General features: G+C 41.4%; 1 protein-coding gene across 3 annotated transcripts in view; it reads left to right on the top strand.

The window, feature by feature from the left end:
* The window catches only part of ELOVL5 (ELOVL fatty acid elongase 5), a 38,746-nt gene extending 20,031 nt beyond the window's left edge, over positions 1–18,715 (top strand). For all 3 annotated transcript variants that reach the window (XM_075145203.1, XM_075145200.1, XM_075145201.1), the window contains exons 2-8: positions 1,622–1,690; positions 3,629–3,816; positions 10,806–10,883; positions 11,519–11,690; positions 13,216–13,340; positions 15,218–15,352; positions 16,798–18,715. In XM_075145203.1, coding sequence (XP_075001304.1) covers positions 1,633–1,690; positions 3,629–3,816; positions 10,806–10,883; positions 11,519–11,690; positions 13,216–13,340; positions 15,218–15,352; positions 16,798–16,929 — 888 coding nt within the window. In that variant the 5' untranslated portion in view covers positions 1,622–1,632 and the 3' untranslated portion in view covers positions 16,930–18,715. The remainder of the gene's footprint in view (positions 1–1,621; positions 1,691–3,628; positions 3,817–10,805; positions 10,884–11,518; positions 11,691–13,215; positions 13,341–15,217; positions 15,353–16,797) is intronic.
* Positions 18,716–19,869: the final 1,154 nt, after the last annotated feature.

Here is a 19,869-nt window from a genome sequence, read left to right as displayed (position 1 = left end):
CAGGACTGCAAAAGACTTTTAACACTCGTGGTTATTTTAATCAAGCTCTTTTGTTTGTGCCTGGTGACCAGATTCCAGGGGAGTTTCTGTGCCTTTGTGTAGGCCAAAGCGGTGCAAAGACTTGATGCACGTGGAGGGGAAAGTCCTCTTCTGCGCATGTCCCGGAGAGCCCCCCAGGAAACGATGGGTTGGGGGGGCTCTAAATGCACATATCTAAGCCCGCTGTATTTTCTTGGTCCCACGGGAAGTCAAAGCCCCTGCGGGAGCCGGGCGGCTCCCAGTCCCGCTTTGGACCGGGGAGAGGATGTCGTTTGCATCCTGCTTGACTTTTCTTGCTGGACTCGAAAGGAATGGAGGTGTCAGTCCCAGCTGACTAAAACCAGAGGACCTACTATTCATTTTACTTGCGTAAATCAGAAATCCCCTAGAGGCAGGGTTTTCACAGGTGGAAGAGAGATGTCTCTTCAGCTAGAATTGAAAAAAATAGAGATGAACTTTTTTGTTGTTAGCAACTACATGTAAACTCGCGTAATCGTTTCCGTTTGCGCTGTGGGTATATGGACAGCTTACGTTATTTCCCCATAACTAAAAATTGCTGTTAATACTAGTATTTCAGCGGGGAGAAACATCAAGAAGTGAAAACTATCCTATTCAAAATGGATAAAATTATTTTAGTGAAAGTCAGTACAGTTCTGGACAGAAAAGAGGAAATTGGAAGGGTTTTTTTGTTTGGTTTTGGTTGGGTTTTTTAATCAAGAAAAATTACTTCCTCTTCTCTTGTCAACGGCCTCATGTACAGTTGTCCCTGCTCATGGAAAGTGTTGCTACTTCTTTCCTGCTTTAAGCTTAGGGAAGTACAGTGACTTACATACTGCAGTATATATACCGGGTGCTACCAGTAAATACTGGCCGTGTGAGGAGCCGACAGATGACATTTGAATCGCTCTACTGGTGTTGGATGAGTTTTATCTGGTAATGTCTTACCAGTAAGCAGTTTCTGGATCTGGAGATGCTCATGCCACGAACTTCAATGTTTTCTCCCTCGCCTCTGCAGCCATCTGTCATTCGGTGGCTGTTGATCTCTTGATTTTATGGGCTGTTAATCAGAGCTGTAATGGGTCACCTATCCGCAAAAGTGATAGCAGAGCCAGTTGTCACTTTTTTCCCTTTCCTCCTCCTCCCCAGCTAGCATTGCCAGCTATTCGAGGTTCTTTGTTAAAAGAGCTTCATAGTATTTATTTGAGAATTTCGATGTTGCTGGCTTTCTCAAGGTCCAGTCCTCCTCCTCCTCCTCCTTGCAGAGGAATCTTGCAAGATGTCACCCTGTATTTGCACTTACAAAATACAGAATGAAAAAGAACTTCAGGTTAATCAGAACTCATTATTTTAAGCTCCTGTTTATCTAGATCCATGATTAAATACTTCAGTGGGAAATACTTCTCTTACACCAGTGGCTCTCTGAGACTAGAATAAGCTTTATGTTCTTTATATGTGCTGGTAATGTCTGCTGCAATTTTTGCACATCAGTATTTTCTTTGTTGACCCTAACAGATGGTATTCAGATCATTAAACTATTTTCATGAGCTGAAGAACTAACTTTCTCCTCTTCTTTCCATTTCAGTAGGTTATAGAATGGAACTTCTTGATAAAACAATCAATAGCTACCTTGATGTTTGGCTTGGACCCAGAGGTAAGATTTGTCAAAAATTAAATATGTAAATAAAGCTGATATTAAAGTGCAGATACTAGAGCATAAGAAACAGCTTTCCTCTGACATCCTGATGTTGACAGGTGACTACTTTCTTTAGTATCTGCAAAGCATCAAAATGTATGATTCTGTAATAAATAAAAAAGTGTATTCAATGCGTCTGATCTTTTGACCTAAGAGCTGCTAATTTTTCAGCTATGACAATCGTAGGTGCTATTCTTCTTACTATCAGTTAAGCTCGTGTTGTTAGTCTTAGTGAATGACTTATCTCACTCAGATCTTTGCTGCCTTTTTTTTTTTTTTAGAATTTAATGATAGTTTTTATTTAAAAAATGTTTTTATTTGCATTTGATGGAATAAAAATACTCTTCCCCTCATAACTAGAGTTGCTAAGGAATTTTTCACTGAAAAAAATCTGTGGTTTTTGGAAAGCATTTCTTCTTTGAAACCATTCTTTTTAAAGAAACAATGGTTTTGGTAGGTTTTTCACTGGGAAAAAGTCTACAGGTGGAGAACAGCAATCCTGGTCAGCGTGAGGAAGGGAGAGGCAGTGGCACCGGGACAGGCGGTGGCCTCATGGTGAGGGCTTCCAGCTAGGGTAGGGATGGCCCTGTTCCACCGGGTCCTGACCAGGGGGGATTAAATGTCAGCATCCCGTACGGAGTGTGCATAGCAGTGCTGCTGAGTGGCATGTGCTTTCTTCCTCTGATTGCTTCAGTAGCGTCTTTTCTGCCTCTTTCTTTGTCCCAGTGAAACTCCGATGGTAGTGCCGCTTCCTCGCAGGACGAAGTCCACAGGAGGTGGCACAAGCCTCTGATCCTTCAAAGTGTGTTTTCCGTTTGCTTTTAGTAGCTTGGTGCCCTTGTTGCCCCCTTCTTCGTACTAAGCCTGTTTAAATTAGTCTGGATGTTCTGCTATAACTTTTTGCATGTGCTGGCATATGGTCTGTATTTGCCATGTCTTAAAAATAATGAACCATAAAGGTGGCAAATCCAAACAATTCCCCAGCTTTCTTAACTACTTCCCAACCTATGTTTTAAGGCCTCATTTCTTACACGCAGGAACCACATATGACTCCTTTAAAATTAAGTCAGGGCTGTGAATGCCAGCAATACTTGAATTGTTCATTGATGGTTTGGTAAACTTGGTTTCAGTCCTTTGGGCCAACATTAGCGAGAGGAGTGAAATACCGTGCTGTTGCTGGGTATGGACAACACAGTTGTGGTTCAAAAGGATCAAGCACTTGTCCCAAGTGTTCCCCTGAAACCCTCTCGTTCGGGGTGGTTTATGTGCTTTTCCTGAGCAGACGACATGTTGCCAACCAGACTGGACTGACTGCTTTGTGTTTCATTGCTCATGCAAGTGCTCCAAAACTTAATCCTCCTGAGTAGCACATACGTAAGTCTATTGGGTTAATATTGATTAGAAAATAATTATCAGGATCGTGCACTGATAACCACAAAGGTATCTGCTTCACTCTTAGCTTTGATGGCTCTTGTGAGGAAGTAAGATGTGTGTTATTGGGAAACGTTGATTTGAGAGAATAAGGGGGAAAGGGTCACTGAAGCTTTTCTTTATAATTTAAGCTCATCTGTGGTATTCAGGATGGACATGACGATTCTGAATGGTAATGAGTATTTAAAAATAATAGTGGTAATAATTTAGGAATATCTTTGCCTTAGGAAGAGGAGTATTTCTGTTTTCTTTAACAACTGTATAACTAAAATCTTGTTTGTGAAAGTTTTTTTGTAAAATGAGCAATGTGGCCCTTCATAAAAGGGCTTGCTGCTCTTCCTTCGTCTTTCTCCAGTAATTCCAGCACTAGAAGCATTTTGGGTACAGCTTTTTCTGGATGCATTGAACTCTTCCCCTTACAAAATCTAAGTGTTTGTACGTTTTTTGTTTGTTTGTTTGTTTCAGACCCCAGAGTAAAAGGATGGCTTCTTCTGGAGAACTATACGCCTACCTTTATCTTCTCAGTCTTGTACTTACTAATCGTATGGCTAGGACCAAAGTACATGCGGAATCAGCAACCGTTCTCGTGCAGGGGTATTCTAGTGGTCTACAACCTTGGACTTACACTGCTTTCCCTGTATATGTTTTATGAGGTAGGAGAAAAGGGGTTGGGTTGGGGTTATTTTGCAGATTCTGTTTTAATTATATTGGCTTATGTTGAAAATGATGTATGAGGACAGTCCTCCTAAACCTGGGGAAACACCTGCAGAAATGTTGCAACCGTTCTTTAATGTCTCTTCTCAGGGGAGAAAACTGTAGTTGTAATGTTGTTACTTCTAAGTATGGTATGAAACAAACCTTCCCTTAAACATCTATGCTGAGCTGGCTTAGCAATGTTTGAAATGCACTTCTCGCTCAGCGCAAGCGAAGGCCTGATCTTTCAGCATGAACCTGGCTACTCCTTCAGTAACTCCTCCTTGCCTGGAAGTCAGGCTCAACGTGATTGTGCTGGTGGATTGTACAAAGTACTCAGCAGCAAAGCTACGGCCTGTTTTGGAGCGCAAAACGTGTTTTATTTAAATGTGTTTAATCATGCACACACTCTTAGCATCTCTTTCTGTAAGCCTGCAATAGCTTCTTTTGTGCCCTCCTAGTTTTGCTGAAACAATTGCATCAACGCCATTGTGATTCATCTGTTTCTTGGAAGTTAAAATCTGAACATACAAATACATTTCAAACTGAATTGGACTTTCTGTGGACTTATTTTCTTTCCTAACAAAGCAAAGATTTAGGCAGTATAAAGTTTTCCACTTCCCAGAGAGCACTTTAGCTGCTTTTACTCAGAATTGTATGGTTTTGATTAAAGTGAAAATGAAGAACTATGGCAGTGTAAATAAGAATGCGGTCAGAAAATGATTGAGTGTGTGGCTTTAATGTACAGAATACTCTGACTTGCTTTTAGCCAAAAGCGTTTCTCCTTTCTGTAAGGAGAGATTTCATTTTCAACATGCAATTACAAGCTAGAGCTAAAACTACTAATCTCTTTTTTTTTTTTTTTTGTATTTGCGTAGAAGTATATGCGAGCTGTAATTCTCCTTTAAGTTTGTAGTTAATTCTATAGTGTTTTACAAGATGAGTGTTTAGATAGGAAGTGATTTCTCTTGTGTAGGAATTGTCTAGTCAAAAATTACTGAGTTGGGTTATTAAGAACTTAATGCTTCGGGGATGAGCAGTTCTGAATTCAATAGGTACCTTGAACAATTCTTATTCTTGATATGCTTAGATTTCTAACCTCCCTGTCAGGATGTTATAAGCTAGAAAAATTTGTGTGTTGATCTGTTTAATTTGTCTAAAAGTAGTGTTGCTGTGGACTTCATGGGCAACATCTGCATTATTTTATGCATATATTATTTATAATTATACAATAATCTATTGTTTTAACCTCCAATTATGTTATTGGGGGTTTACAAGTGCAGACTTTTCTTCAGTTTTACTAAGTATGGATAAAACTCTCAGGATAGCCAATCTTTTTTCCTTGAATACTTGGAATAATACTCACAGTTTCCAAATGGAAATTATTGTAACATTCTGCTATGTTACAAAACCTGCTGATAAATTTAAACAATAGAAAAGATCTGAACTGTTGATGTCATAAATGCCTTTATATACACAGACTTTTCTCGCTAACAATGAACTGGTTACCAAGAAAGGACTATTTATTGCTTGCTGAAGAAGTCCTCATACTGGTAACCAGCTGAACAGCCCTTATATTGTGAAGGAATGAGACAACTAAATACAGTGAATATTAAGGCTCCTCCTTCCTATCTAGTGAAACACTTTACCTCAAAGTAAATCTTGCTCTTAATGTAACATTACCTGTATGGAAGTGTTCATTGGTATTGTTGTAAATATACTTTCTCTTTATAAATGGGAATACACGAAGCTACAGTGTTGTGAAGACTTAGTAAACTCATGGTAGTTGCAACGAAATGTGTTTAACAGCACTTACAAGGTAGACATGAGGGCAAGCGATGTTCTGCAAGAAAGGACTGATCCCCTAAAAATGCTGCCAAGTAGAGAGCCGTGCTGACATAACACTGCGCTGCTTGATGTTTGCAGGGAGGGAGCCGAAGGGCCAGGTGATAGGGACAAAAATCAGCTTCCTGCACCTCCAGGTACGTTCTCTAGCTGTAGTGCCTCCGCAGTTACCTGTGTCAGTGCAAAGCAGGCGATACCCTCGCTCGGATCACGTCAGTCATGGAAATTTGGCTTTGAAGGATTAGCCCTACATCAGTAGCACTTTATAGTACACGTACTCTCTTTTAAGATAAAATGGTGAAGAGGAGCATTCAAAAAAGAGATGCTACTCCCTGTTCTCTTCCTTGTTGTCACTTTGAGTTTCAGATGGGTTAAACTGTCCTAGTTTAAGGAAAGTCATAAAACATTACCACTTACGAACTTGTTTAGTAACCTGTCTGAAAATAAGCTACTTCAATAGCTTGCATACGATATACCTGAAACCCTGCTTTGGAGTTTTTTCTGAATTATAGCTGTGGTAGTTCGGGTCATGATTCATAGCATCACAGCTCAGTTTAAATATTATATGACCAAAACAAGATGTTAAAGTGAGGCATCCTCCCAACTGGGATGAGAAAGATGACCTACTTGGTTTTCTGACCTTTTCATGTAAATGTTTATATGCAATAACGTAGGGAAAAATTTTTGCATCGTTTGGTCTACTGATGTAATGTAATATAACCTTATTTTAAAATCACTAGAAATTTTATACCTCCTGTTTGGAAATCCTAAGATAGTAGCTTCTGTGTGTACTTGCTATAAATTATTTATTTGGGCATTTAATGACCAGGGCGGCTTCCAGTACCAGCAGAACAGAGTAGTGGTCTGTGCTTATCCCAGACAATATAAAAGGCAAGACAGACCTCAGGGAGCGGGAGAGGTTCCTCCCGGCTGGCCCTGCAGTGGCAGGCATCGTCACGCCCTCAGGAAGAGGGGATGCTCATTAGAGGGAAAAAACAATGTTTTATTCTGTATACATTTACAGTGCTTGGACTTTGAGGAGAAATAACATTCCTGGCTTGGTCAGGGGCAGCAAGGGGTGGCCCTCTGCGTGGTGGAGAAGGCGCGTGGCGGGGCGGCTGGCAGAGGGGTTGTAGAGTATGGGTGAATTGCCCGCTGCTGGCACAGCTGTATCTGGAAGCGCTGTGGGAGTAGCCAGAGCAGCAGAGGCAGCACCGCTTCCACCCCTGTCGCTGCTTTGCTCTCGGATCATGAGTCGTCTTGCGACGCTGTGCCTCTCTACTCGAGTCTCGGCTGGGTAATTTGGCAAAGCAGGGAGAGTGCCAGCTACCCAGTTTTACGGCACGCAGACCTATTTTATTTTGGGTGTCTTTGTTAGCAAAACTAGCCAAGTGATCTGGACCACCCAGACATTCAAGAAAATCGGTCAGTGATGAAGGCTCACTTTCTAAGTGATCTCTTTCCTGTCTTCTTTCTTCATCTGAAAAATTAATTCCCTACTGAATTAGCCTGAGAAAAGTCTCAGATTTTCCTGATGAGGGAGGTGTAGCATATGCTGTAGGAAAAGCATCCTAAGAGCAGCACCCTGTTTTAGGAAGGAAGGGACTGGTGAAGAGGTGCCGTGGCACGTGAGCTGCGGGTGGCAGCTCGCTGCCAGGCTGCTCTTGCCTCTCCGCTTTCTCTCTCTGCAGGTCCCGAAGCCCTTATCTCTGTCCTGAGGTGACTGCGTTCATGTAAAGATAAAATTTCATATCTCTGCAGGCGTTTGCTTTCTTTGACCAGACTGTGAACTTCTGCTTCTTTTCACTTTAGTGTCTCTCTGTTTTGAAGCTCAGAAACCCATCACGCCTTGACAGCCTGATGCAGTGCTGGGTCCCTTATCAATCCCTCTCCAGTGAGTCTCAGACTTCGGTTTTATCACGAGAAAACAAAATCCTCCCCGGTAACGCCTCTCCTACAGCCCGGTCAGACCGGTGTTAGTGTGCTGGTTTATTTTGGTAGCAGAGTTTATAAAAGAAGCACATGCTATGGCATTTTAAAGAATTCAGCAACACGATTACAAAATGAAAGCAACATTAAAAAAAGAAAATTTCAGTGCAGGGGAGGGAAGAAAGAGTTGCTTGAGCACAAAAGCAACTTTGAGCTGCAGGGTTTTCCCCAGAGTCGAAGGACTTTACGTTGACTTTGAGTACCATTTTAATTGGCTTATGAAGGAGCTGTCTCTTTTTGTGTCATTTAAAAATCATGTACTCTAGTGAAAATGATTGTAGTCAGCCTTTTCGAGACAGGTTAATTTCTCGAGAGAAGATACACCTGTGGTTGCGCATCAGCAACGCCATTAGCAAGCCTGGGCTCCTGCCAACCTGAAGATGAAGGACTTCCTAGGGACGGTGGGCAGGGAAAGGTTGTCTCAAGCCTGGGGTGGCTGAGGAGCCACCAGCCCGTCGCTGGGAGGATAAGGAGTGCCGGGCGAGTTGAGACCTGCTGTAGAGTAGCTGTAAGGAGGGGTTAGAAACTCTGGCTATCCTGGAAGCAGACCACAACAAGCATAAGCAATGACTTAAATGCACTAGCTGGCAGTTTATGACACCTCTGTTTATTGCTTTCTAGGTGGCACGTCAGCAGCTCCTTGGTGCTGTACGCCCAGCCCCGTGCTTAACAGAGCCATTTGGGAACCATTCGTGGTCAGGTCTCAGAGTGGCCCATTGATTTTGTTTTCTGAAGCCCTCCAGCATGTGCTGAAAGTATTGTGGGTGCAATACCACAAGAAATATTGTGGGTGCAATACCACAAGAAATAGTGGTGTCAGGCAAAGGAGCAGCTTTTTCCAAGCTAACTTGGAAAAAGGATTATCTGTGTGCGTTGTATGTTGTACCAAGCAAGGTTTGTGGGCACCAGCAGCAGTTCATGGGCAGCAGTAGTGGCTGCCATCTAGTTCCTTCTGGAAAGGGAGGGATTAAATTATTTTTGTAACTATGCTAACCATTTATATGATAAAAGATGTTACCATTTCCTACAAATATTGCTTTGCTTCTATCATTTAAACCCCTGTGGCTGTGAGAGTATTAGAACTCCTGGCATATTATTATATGATCTTCTGGAAAAAGAGGGAGTACTCGGGTTTAGCTGAAGCTGCCTATAGCCACACTGATGCCTTTGCCCTTCAGAGAGGTGGGATCCATCCAGACACCTTTGGTTGCGTTACGCTTTAGGTAGTGAACCTGTATCACTTGCAGGGAAAGCTCCTTGGGTTTCACTATGCCAGCCTTTCCTTGGGAGAAGTTTAGGGACCGCAGGATTAGTGATGGATGCTGTTTGGATTAATTACAATATAAACACTGTGATTATCCCTCTATTCCTAACACTTCCTTGAACTATGAGAACTGTATGAAAACATCTGTAAGCTCTTAACAACATGATCACAGCACAATGTGGTCTTCTGTCTGAGGGACTGGCGGGCGCTTGTGAAGCCACACAGCCCTAAGAGCGGTTTGGTGCAAGGCTTGCTCCGGGACCTAGCTGGTACTTTAGCAGGGTACTGCTTTTAAACGGGTGTGCTTTGCACATCAGTGTCTTCCTTTCGGCCGGGAGAGGAGTCCTCCCGTGGCTGCGTTCCCTTTGCTGCTTGGATAGAGAAATTGCTTGGGTCTGCTGTCAATGTGCACGGCTGCCCTGCTCTCACTGTGGCAGGGTGGTATTGATTTATCTCTAATACACGAGACAATTCCAGGTCTACATGTTATGATATAACTAGATGTCTCTTTTTTTTCTTTTTCTAAATGGTGGCAACACTATCTCAGAAGATCAGAAATAATGACCTAGGCTGACTGGGTATTTTAAAAGCTAATTTAGGGGGAAAATGAGCCATGAAAGAAATAACATTAGGAAAAGGTAGATCATTTAAGTGATGATCTTTATTGTACTTTTTAGAATTAGCTTCTTATTCACAGTTCTGAGCAGCACTTAATCATACCAGTTATTGCAGTATTTTAATCAAGTGATCATTTTAAATGACTTACGGTACAAAGAGTTTTTTACCATGGCTTTGCAAAGCTTTTTTTTATGCTGCATGAGCGTAGATAAGGCCAAAATCAGACAACTTGCTTGTGAAGAATATCTGTCTCTGCCTTTAAATCGTTTTTTGGGATACCTAACAATTCTTTTTTCACTTGGGAATCGTCTAAATTTGTTACTCCTCTCCTCATGCTGTTTCCAAGAGGAAAAACATCTTTATAAATGCCAGCCAGCAATCCCTTCTGTTGTGATATTAAAGGGGCAGGGGGGCTCACTCCTGTCCTTGCACCCACTCCCTCCTCCCGTCCCACCCTCAACCTGCCCCTCCATCTCCCACCCATGAAAGGGTGGGACATGGACATCCAGCTTGCCTCTTGCTTCTCCGGAGGTTTCTCCTTCAGCAACGGGCTCCCAGTCATCCTCTCATGACTAATAGCTGGTCATTACTCTTAAAAGTAAATTTTTCCATGTTTGAGGTGTTATTCGTTATGCCAGGAAGTCAGGCAGGCAACAGCGTATCCTGCAGAGGAAGTCACTTGTGCTGGGAAGGATGTAATGTGCTCGGCATGAGTGAATTATTTAAAAAGATCTTGAAGAATCAAAATGTGGTAAAACATCAGTTGTTAGCTGTTAAGGATAGCAAAGCTGAAGATTTGAAAAAAAGTTGAAAAAAATGTACTGAGATCTCTGTGTATAAAATTTCCTAAAAATATAACTTTTTCTTTCCAAAAATAATCAGAAAAAAACCTTACTTTTCTTTGGTTGTTCGCTTTGTTCAACAATTAGATCATCAGCTAAGAAGGAAAGATATTACTTAAGGATCTGTCTAGAATATGTCTGTGCAAAACACACAGGCTATATGGGATAAGTGGGGATAAGATGCTACCTCCTATTTTTATTCTGCTATACCCCAACTGGAAGAATTTCTGATTCAATCACGGCTTGGAGCTTGAATTCAGCCTAATGCTGCACTCGGGTGCCCATGAATCCCTTGACACCAAATGTCTCGGCAGAGCCGCCGTCGAGGTTTGCACGTGCCCTGGGGTGCAGCCTTCTCCCCAAATGACACTTTATTCTTTGATCTTCTCAGCTGGTGACAGGAGTATGGGAAGGAGGATACAATTTCTTCTGTCAGGATACGCACAGTGGAGGAGAAGCCGATATGAAGGTAACGTAATTGAGACTTATAGCTAATAATTGTCCGCTTGTGTGTAAGTGGAGAGCAGAACAGTATTGATTATGCGGATTTTGTTCAAACTGTATGCCTTTTTCCCTCCTTTTACAATACAATGGACAATGCATTGTCAAACATGATAGTTAATCTACAATATATTCATGGTTGGTATTTTGGTGAGTAATTATCTGTAAATTTTCAAGTGTTCCCAGGTCAAAAAACAAGGACTTGGTCTTCAGACTGTATCCAGCCACTGTATGTTGTGACTTCCCTTCTCTTTCTGAGATGTGGTGATGATTTCTTCTGGTCCCTGTTCAGGCTTCTCCTTTACAGAGAGCACTGCGGGACCAACTCTGGTTAAATATTTTCTTGTTTCTCCCAGGATACCCCAGGTGCACAGCAGTAGCCTCATGAAACAGTCTTTGCCATCGTGTTTTCAGCTGTAACTATGGGTTTGTACCTAGATCTCCTACGGAGAGGCCTGAGGCTGAAGCGTTACAGAAGATCTCAGCAGTGTCTTCAATACAAGTAGTGCAGGACAGAATCTGGATTTTAATTACTTAGATAGCAAAAGGGTTGAAAGCCCCCACAATGCGCAATGCTTCTAAAACTTGTTTCCTCCTTTCTAGATCATACGTGTCCTCTGGTGGTACTATTTCTCCAAACTCATTGAGTTCATGGATACCTTCTTTTTCATTTTGCGGAAAAATAATCATCAGATCACTGTTCTGCATGTCTACCACCATGCAACAATGCTGAACATTTGGTGGTTTGTTATGAACTGGGTGCCTTGTGGTCACTGTAAGTACTGGGTTATGGTGAGGAACGCTTGCAACAAGGGCCTCGTTTTAGTTTTCTTTTGGTCAAACCAAATGTCTCTGGTACCTTCAGCTGCAGGATTTGTTCTGTCCCATATTAAACTGCTTTGCTGAATTGCAACTGTTGCAGATAGCTGCAGGTATTAAGCTGCCTGCAGAGCCTCTAGAAAAGGCATGCCAATGTTTGCAGAATTTGCGTGGCAGTGTGACATTTATCAGCTGCAGTAGTCCAGGTCTGATACCTGTCAACCTTGTTTTTTCTTTTTTGTAGTGGTTGCAGACCCTCTAATGAAACAATACTCTTTTCCAAGTCAGGACCAGAAGCTTGTTTCAGCTGCAAGATGGCTAATAGTGACTCTTATCCTTGTATCTGTCAAGTTCACTTGAGATGTTACTTTCTTAATTTAATCTCATTATACCAGTAGCCATAACAAATTATTTCAATTAAAATCTTGTCCCCTGAGCACTAATGAACTCGACTGAATGCATCTTAAGTGGAAGATTTCCATGTCTATCTCATCTAAATCCTGCTAACCTCTGGCTATCTTGTTTTGATTCTTTAATTTCATTGCTTTTAGCTGGCATCTAGTTTCCTAACTGCATTAGCGTGGCTTAGTTGTGGTTCAGATGTGCAGCTTATAGATACTGGTTTTGTGGAACACTCATCCAAGAGAAACCTTGTCAAATCCAGCAGATGTGAACTACCAGCAGTGCAGACCAAGAGGTTGCTCAGGAAGGCTGGTCTGCTTTCTAAGCCAAGCGACATAGAAACTCATATTTTTTTCGTACTGTCAGCACAACAGTGAGTAATGCTGAACTTATAAAAAGTGTACATCTGGAACCAACATCTCCTCCAAGGAAGTCAATCCCTGTTTATACAACAGTCAAAAGTGCAGATACTTGGAGTCTATCTTGTGTTTGTGTGGTCTTGAAAATACTTTTGTGCTATTTCTGGTGATGTGTTTTTCTTCTTCCTTCCCAAGCTTTATGTTCTGCTTGGTCATCACAGTTCTATGCAGTTTGATGTTAAGCTAAAAGTTTCTTTAATGACTAAAGATGCTATAAACAAGGACAAATAAAATGGCCAACTTGCAGTTTCGGAAGATACCTGTTGCTTTCGGTTATAAATGACAAAACAGGCTCCTGCCTGGAAGGAAGTGAAATAAGCCAAAAATTAGATGGGTGAAGCTCTCGATTGTTGGGCATGTTTACATGCCTCCTTTTTATCAGCTTCCTCAGTTCCCTTGAGAAGCCAGAATGTAGATGTGAAAAAGAATAAATCAAGGAAACAAAACCAGAAGGCTGGTATAAAGTGCACAGCTGAAAAGCAGCTTAGCTACTCTGTTGACTGAACAGAAAAAAATCAGGGGAGTGGACTCTTGCCTTTCTTCTAAGAAAAATCATATTTTAAGTAGTAACATTTTGAACTTGTTATTTTCGTAAGATCCACGAAACAGCGTGTTCCTGGTAATGCAATGTACTTTCTTTTTCCTTTGCCCTTTTTTTAGCTTACTTTGGTGCCACACTGAACAGCTTTATCCACGTCCTCATGTACTCCTACTATGGATTGTCTGCTGTTCCAGCAATGCGTCCTTATCTGTGGTGGAAGAAGTACATCACTCAGGGGCAGCTGGTGAGTGATTAGCTCTTCAGTGCTTTAACAGGCTCTTGTGTTCATGATGGGGCCCTCTTGCCTTTGCTGAGGTAGAAAATTTTGGCAGGGGCTAGAAGAAGGGGAAATGAAGACTAGTACCTTTTACATCTTTAAGTGCCTAAATCACCTTAGAAATCCAGCTTCTGCACCTCCGTTTGCTCTGTTTTCAGGACGACGGGGACCTGGGGACTGGTGGTGTACAGAATTGGTGCTGAGATCAATGGGATCTTTCTCCACCTCCCCATGTTGTGTGGCTAGATGTATTTGGGAGGCACAGCGCTGGGGTTTCTGGGACTCATTAACCAGGGAGGAGGGAGAAGCTTTTCTTCCAAGCCTGCCTGAGCTAACACGTTCTTCTCTGTGCGTGGTTGCTCAGGCTGATGTTGAGATGACAGACCAGAAACCAAGTGCAACACAGTCCACAGCTAACAAGGCCCTTCATTCTAGTCCTGCGGGACAATGGCTTTTCTGTCTCACTTTTGCATGCAGTTGCAAATGGTTTATTAAAAACTGTTCAATATTTCTGGTCTCCTTCTGCACTTTAAACGGGCAGATTTTTTTCCCTTGTAATTCTGTGTTGGAGTCCTTGCATCCATTTGTATTGTTTCCTGTGTTTACAGTGATGAAGCCTGAATGCTGTGTACTGGAGGTGAAAAGAGCAACAAAATTAAGCAATGTGGCACATGCTGTAGTGATACTGCATGAGAACCAGGTTTCAATGTGTACAATATGTCAGAACACCACAAGGAAATGTGCGTGGGTGTTCTGTCTTCCCCTTTTTGTAGGTGGGGAAACTGAAGCCTAGAGAGAGACTTTTTCGTTATCTTCTTTTTTTTTCTTTTTTTTTTTCCTCCCTCTCCCCACTTAGCAACCCCTCAGAGCTGTGAATAGATTTAATAACATTTGCTGGTGATGACCAGGAATTCAAAGTGTTGATTCTCAAAATCCTTTTTCCTTAGCACTCTTCCTTCCGGAAGGATGGCTAAGTATTGTAGCAGTGAGGTTCATTGTTTTTTGGTGGGGTTGTTTTGCTTTGTATGTTTTTTCCTCCCAGATTTAGTCCCAATTCTTCATCCTGGTTGTTTGAGTGCTACAGAACGCGAGTGTCTCAGTGCTTTGGCTGCTCCCCTGGCTATTGTCACAGCTGCTTTCACTTCCCTGCCTGCTCTGCCTGCATAGCTGTTAGGGCAGCAAAATAACAGAACCGTCTTTCCCTTTTCAAATAAACATTCCCTAATCTGGTAGCCTTCATGTAAAGATGAATTTTGCCTAAGGCCCTCTGCAGCACTTCAGCCCAAACTGTGTTTTTCCAAAGCAGATAATTGAAGATAATTAAACCCCAATCCTCCTCCCTGCCTCCCCAGCTTCCCTGCAGCCTTTACCCTAAAAATTCTTACGCTGGAGCCGTATGTTGGGCAGTCCCTGTCTGGGGGAGAGGATTGCAGGATCTGTCTGTAGACCCAGTTACCCCAAATCTTTTGCAACCGAAGCAGGGAGATGCAGATCTACTCTGTTAGGCTGGTAGAGTCAAACCCTGATGAGCTCTCACTGGGGAGAAGCTGATCTTTGTTTCTTAGTATATTTATAAATCAATTCTACATAAGTTACTCTAATGCTCTAAAATGGAACTATATTAATCAATTAAAACAAATAAAAACAAACAACAGAATACCACAACCTGAATGTCTGCTAACTCAGGTTTGCACTGTTAGTAAGACAGAGAAGATAAACTTGTCAAACACAGAGTATTACATATTTTTGGCTTGTTTTGGAAATAACTAATGAGATTTTGGTCACTAATGGCTTTTTTCCTCCTTGCATTAATGTGCTCCATTTGTCTTTTTTTCTCTTCCCAGACTCAGTTTGTCCTGACAATCTTCCAGACCAGCTGCGGTGTTGTTTGGCCATGTGCATTTCCTCAGGGGTGGCTGTATTTCCAGATTTCTTATATGATTTCTTTGATTATCCTTTTCACAAATTTCTACATTCAGGTAAAAGTAATACTCATCGGCTCTTCGTAGCGTTCTGCTGGCTGTATCTCATTGGAAAGCTGCTTTACAGAAAGATATGCTTGAAATAGCCCTTTGCTATCTTCCAATAACATGCACAGACTCTTAAAGTACTGTACTTGTTGGTCTGCCCTCAAATTTGGAAGCTTCTGATGTTTTGTATCCATAATTCAGAACTATTAGTAATTTCAGTAAGCAAAGTGGCACAAAAAGGCATTTTACTAATGCAATTTTAACTGCAGATAAGGGAGAGGAAGAGCTTTTATGTAAGAAACAGCTTTCCAGTCTGAAACAAAACAGCAGCCTGTGAACCTGTGAAGCACCCAAAGGAATCGTTCACTATAGCTCTCTTACAAGGGGAAATGCTTGTTTTATATCCAGGGAAACTTCCCAAACTCCCCAAACCAGAAAACTGGTTTTGGCTCACCTTTACAGGCATTTGTTTCTAGTTCCATATGGAAAATTAACATTTTGAGTTGTGTTTCTACAAAATTGATTTCATGTCTGAACAGATCCAGGCTTGGTATGTGTTGTTCTGAGTAGTTCCTAATCAGGCTCTGTGCAAAGATGTACCATCTTCAGAAAATCAAACCACACAGCCTACTGCCCCCAAACAAGCAAACTCTGTTACATATTTTAAACATCTCTTGCAAGATTTGGGCATTTTGGGTCTGGTAAGAGTGATTGAGGGGGGGAAACATAGCAGGCTTCCCTATCTGAGCTTCCAGTACTTCTTAAAATCAGTCCACTTGCTGCATATGAACACTCTAATTAAACATGATAGTATATTACAGATATTACTTGACTTTCTTCATCAATTTAACCATTTAACTTTCTTTCACACACACATATTTTTGGGAAATATGCTCTTGTAAGGCGACTGAGCCCTGTTCACAAAGACTAATTCATATTTTTTCACTGTCTGTATTTTTTTTTTGGTGTCCCGAGCCTTCCCGATCCTGTTAGTTTTTGCTTCCCATGTTGGCCGTTGCAAGTTCCTTTCACATTTCTGTCTCTGAACTTCCCTCACTGTTCTTGTTTACCCACTTCTTCTGGCTTTGTTTGAGATAGTCACCTGCAGTGCATCAAACCTCCTTCCTCACTTGTCATTTTGAGTATATTCTTCTGCCATAATCTGCCCATAAAATTGCTTCCCTTGTTTCTAATTTATTGTTAGCATAACACTACCAATGCTGCCATCATACTAGCAAGCCTTTTTCTTTTCCAGTGAACTAATTCTCTTCCTGTGATGAATGAAAGGCATAGTATAGCCTCATACACAAAAAAAGGTAGAGCTTGTTAGATGCTGGCAGAAGGTCTTTAAAAATGATGGATGCAAGTTTACTTTTGTGTTTCTTGAGTTACTGTCAGGAAGCAGTTATTTATATCTATTTAAGCAAAACCATGTGTCTTTCCGTATATTCTAGACTTACAACAAGAAGGCATCCTCGAGGAGGAAAGAGTATCAGAACGGCTCTACGGCCACTGTGAATGGGTACACAAACAGCTTTTCTTCCCTTGAGAACAATGTGAAACAAAGGAAACAAAGGAAGGATTGAAGACCAAACTGAAAAACCATTTTGATGACCCCAACAACAAAATCATCTGATTGTAAGCACAATAAGAGTTGTGCACTAATACTCTAACGGCTACTGTAACTATTCCTGCCTAGAATAGTGTGATTTATGTAGGACTTAACCAGTGCAAACACCCTAGAAACTGTATACAGAACATAAAAGTAGGTTAAAGTTTAAAAATAATTCTGGGCTGTCACTGACCCCGCTATAGACTGTGGAAGGGAGTATTATCGTAGTATCCGACACTGCTGTTGCCTTACTAGTCAATATGATAGGTGCTGAATTATGATTCACAATTTGAAAACACTGTAATCTAAACCTCCATTTTTTTTACTGTAGATCGTGCATGTGATTGTAGAGGTAATTTGTACGATGCTGGTTTCAGTAGATAAACACACATGCCTTAAATTAAAAAGCAGGGCCCAAAGCTTATTACTGGTTTAAAAATTAGGGTATGTTTCAACTTTTCAGTTGATTGACTTTTTATTAAAAAGTCATTTAGAAGAATCCATTGATCATTTTACTGTTCTGTACGTGATACACGATGTTATGTATCTCTTACGTGATACAGTGAAATTCGAAATGGCGCATTTAGTTTTGTATATTTGGCTTTAACTGACTAAACAGTCACAAACCAGATGGAAAAGTTATTTTACCTTTTTAATAGATATTATTTTTTTATTTGAAGTATGTCACTAATGTAAAAGTAATTGGCGCTTACACAGTCCAGTAAGACTTAAATATTGTCTCTAAGGTTTAGAGTATATACAGGGTGGACCCATCTTTTCTCTTTTTTTCTTTTTTTTTCCTTTTTCTTATTTCTGGGAATTCTTAAATGCTAGATGAAGAGTGGTTTTTAATATGGAAACTGGCAGAATTTCAAGTGTTGTTACCATAGCCATATCCACATCTTAGGAGCTACTGTTTAAGTCTGTGACATATCTGAAAGCGTATTTAAAATGAAGACAGAAAGATGCTTTTCTGATGGAATTGTCTGTATTTAAGTTGGTATCTGTACTGTTCTTCATGTAGCATATGTTCATTTTTAAAATGTGCCTAACAAACATGTTTTTCCCAAACAAGCAAAATTAAACGGTCTAAGTCATACCTAAAGTTTTTTAAATGTTACTAAATGTGCTGGACATGTCTGTTTCTGTAATGTGAGTTGTGTATATCACCGGTAATGTTTTGGCTTGTTATCTGAGGATTTGATTCAAGTGCTTGTTAACGCTACTCCTCCTTGTAAAATCTTGCCTTGCACATATGAGGAGTCAGTTGCAAAGCCAGTATCTATTGCTGGTATTCTGGTATCTGCCGTGGTGGAGTTTGGCTTATGAATATTTTATTCATTAAGCTCTGAAAAATTGAATTGTGCAAGACATTCTGCTGGTCATTGCTCAAGTTCAACTATTTGGTTTTTGATATTTATATAAATGCCAGTTTTAACATGTTTAATTTTTTTTTAAATGAAATCTTTATAAAGTTTTTGCACATCTCTTAGGGAATTGATAAGTTCTTCTACTAGCCTTGTGGGTTTTCATTCCTTGTTTTGAAGGAGATAGTGTCTGTTATGTTTACATTATCAAAGCTTGTGCGTGTGTCTTCATTTCTAGGTACTGGTTTGCAGAGTCTTTACATAGCTCAGTACAGCAGCTATAATGTTCAAAATAGGCTGTCTAAATGTGCTAGAAATAAACCCTTGGCTCATCTGAATATACCTACATTGTTAATGTTTGACATGGTTTAATCATTAAAACACTTTTGATGATCTCTGCCTGAATTCTGATGCGTTTGTACAGATTTAATGCATTGCCCCATCCGGTGTCAGGCCAAGGAGGAGCCGTCGTGATGGAAGGACAGCTGCAGATTTCAGAGAAATTTAGCGTACCAGAGATTTGGTAACAAATTCCTTACAGAAACCTTTGGCTGTTGCTAAACGCTGTTCCCTTGCCTGGCTGTAGAAATAATTGTCCGTGTGATGGATTAAACCTCCTGACTCACTGAATGCAGAGCAGCCGCAATGGCTCCGGGACTTGAGTGCCAGGAGCAAAGCTTAATGTCGCCGAGAGGGACTTTCTGCCTCAGATGTCCTGTCTATAAAATGGGAATAATGCCTCTCTCCAGAATGGGAGCATTTTTACAACTTCCCTATAGCTCCCCTTGCCCTTAAGTGATCGCTTCTGAGCCCTCTTCAATTTGAGTGTTCAAACAGTGCATTGCAGCAAGCCCAGATAGCTTGGTGATGGACTTAGTAAAAACAGAACTACTTACGTAGCTGTCTGTCTTCTTACTTGCAGGCTCTTAAAACAAGAAACCTAGACCAAGGAAATGGGTTTTGCACTTTGTGTGAAAGGCTTAGCAGTTTCACGTTATGCTGGTCTCTTCTGGGAGGGGTGGTTGCTAAGATCGATTTTTCTCCTGCATGGACAAATTCAACTTTGAAATTGCGGGTTTTTCTAAGGGGGGCTCAGTGAGGTGCAGTTCTTTGGATGATAAGCCAAATCTACAGGGAGTGTCTAGAAGGCAGAAGCTGCAGCACCAACCTGGCCTTCCCCGTGGAGCCCCAGACACTGGGCTGCTGCGCACCAGACCTAGGCTTCAAGGTCAGTGGCACACGGTGACAAAATGTGATGGCTTTATAATCGTTTGCCACCACATAGAGCCAGTGACTTTGTTCAAAGCTGATAGGAGATGTGGTCTTGGGAAGATGTATAGCATCAGTAGCGTTCACAACTGCAGGTCAGAAGGCTCTGGCTCCTGGTGGGTACTCTTCTACAGTCTCAGCAGCAGGTGAAAAGTGTCCAAGAGCAGTAGGGTTAGATCAGACATCACTTTACCGTAACCGACGACCAGAATGAGGGACCGAGGCAGGAGCCTGGGTCTGTGTACCTGGCTCCATTTCCAATGTGTTACCTGACCTGG

The sequence above is a fragment of the Calonectris borealis genome, chromosome 3 (genome assembly GCF_964195595.1).
Source record: "Calonectris borealis chromosome 3, bCalBor7.hap1.2, whole genome shotgun sequence".
Taxonomy (NCBI): Eukaryota; Metazoa; Chordata; class Aves; order Procellariiformes; family Procellariidae; genus Calonectris; species Calonectris borealis.
This window is presented reverse-complemented; position numbering and strand designations above follow the sequence as displayed.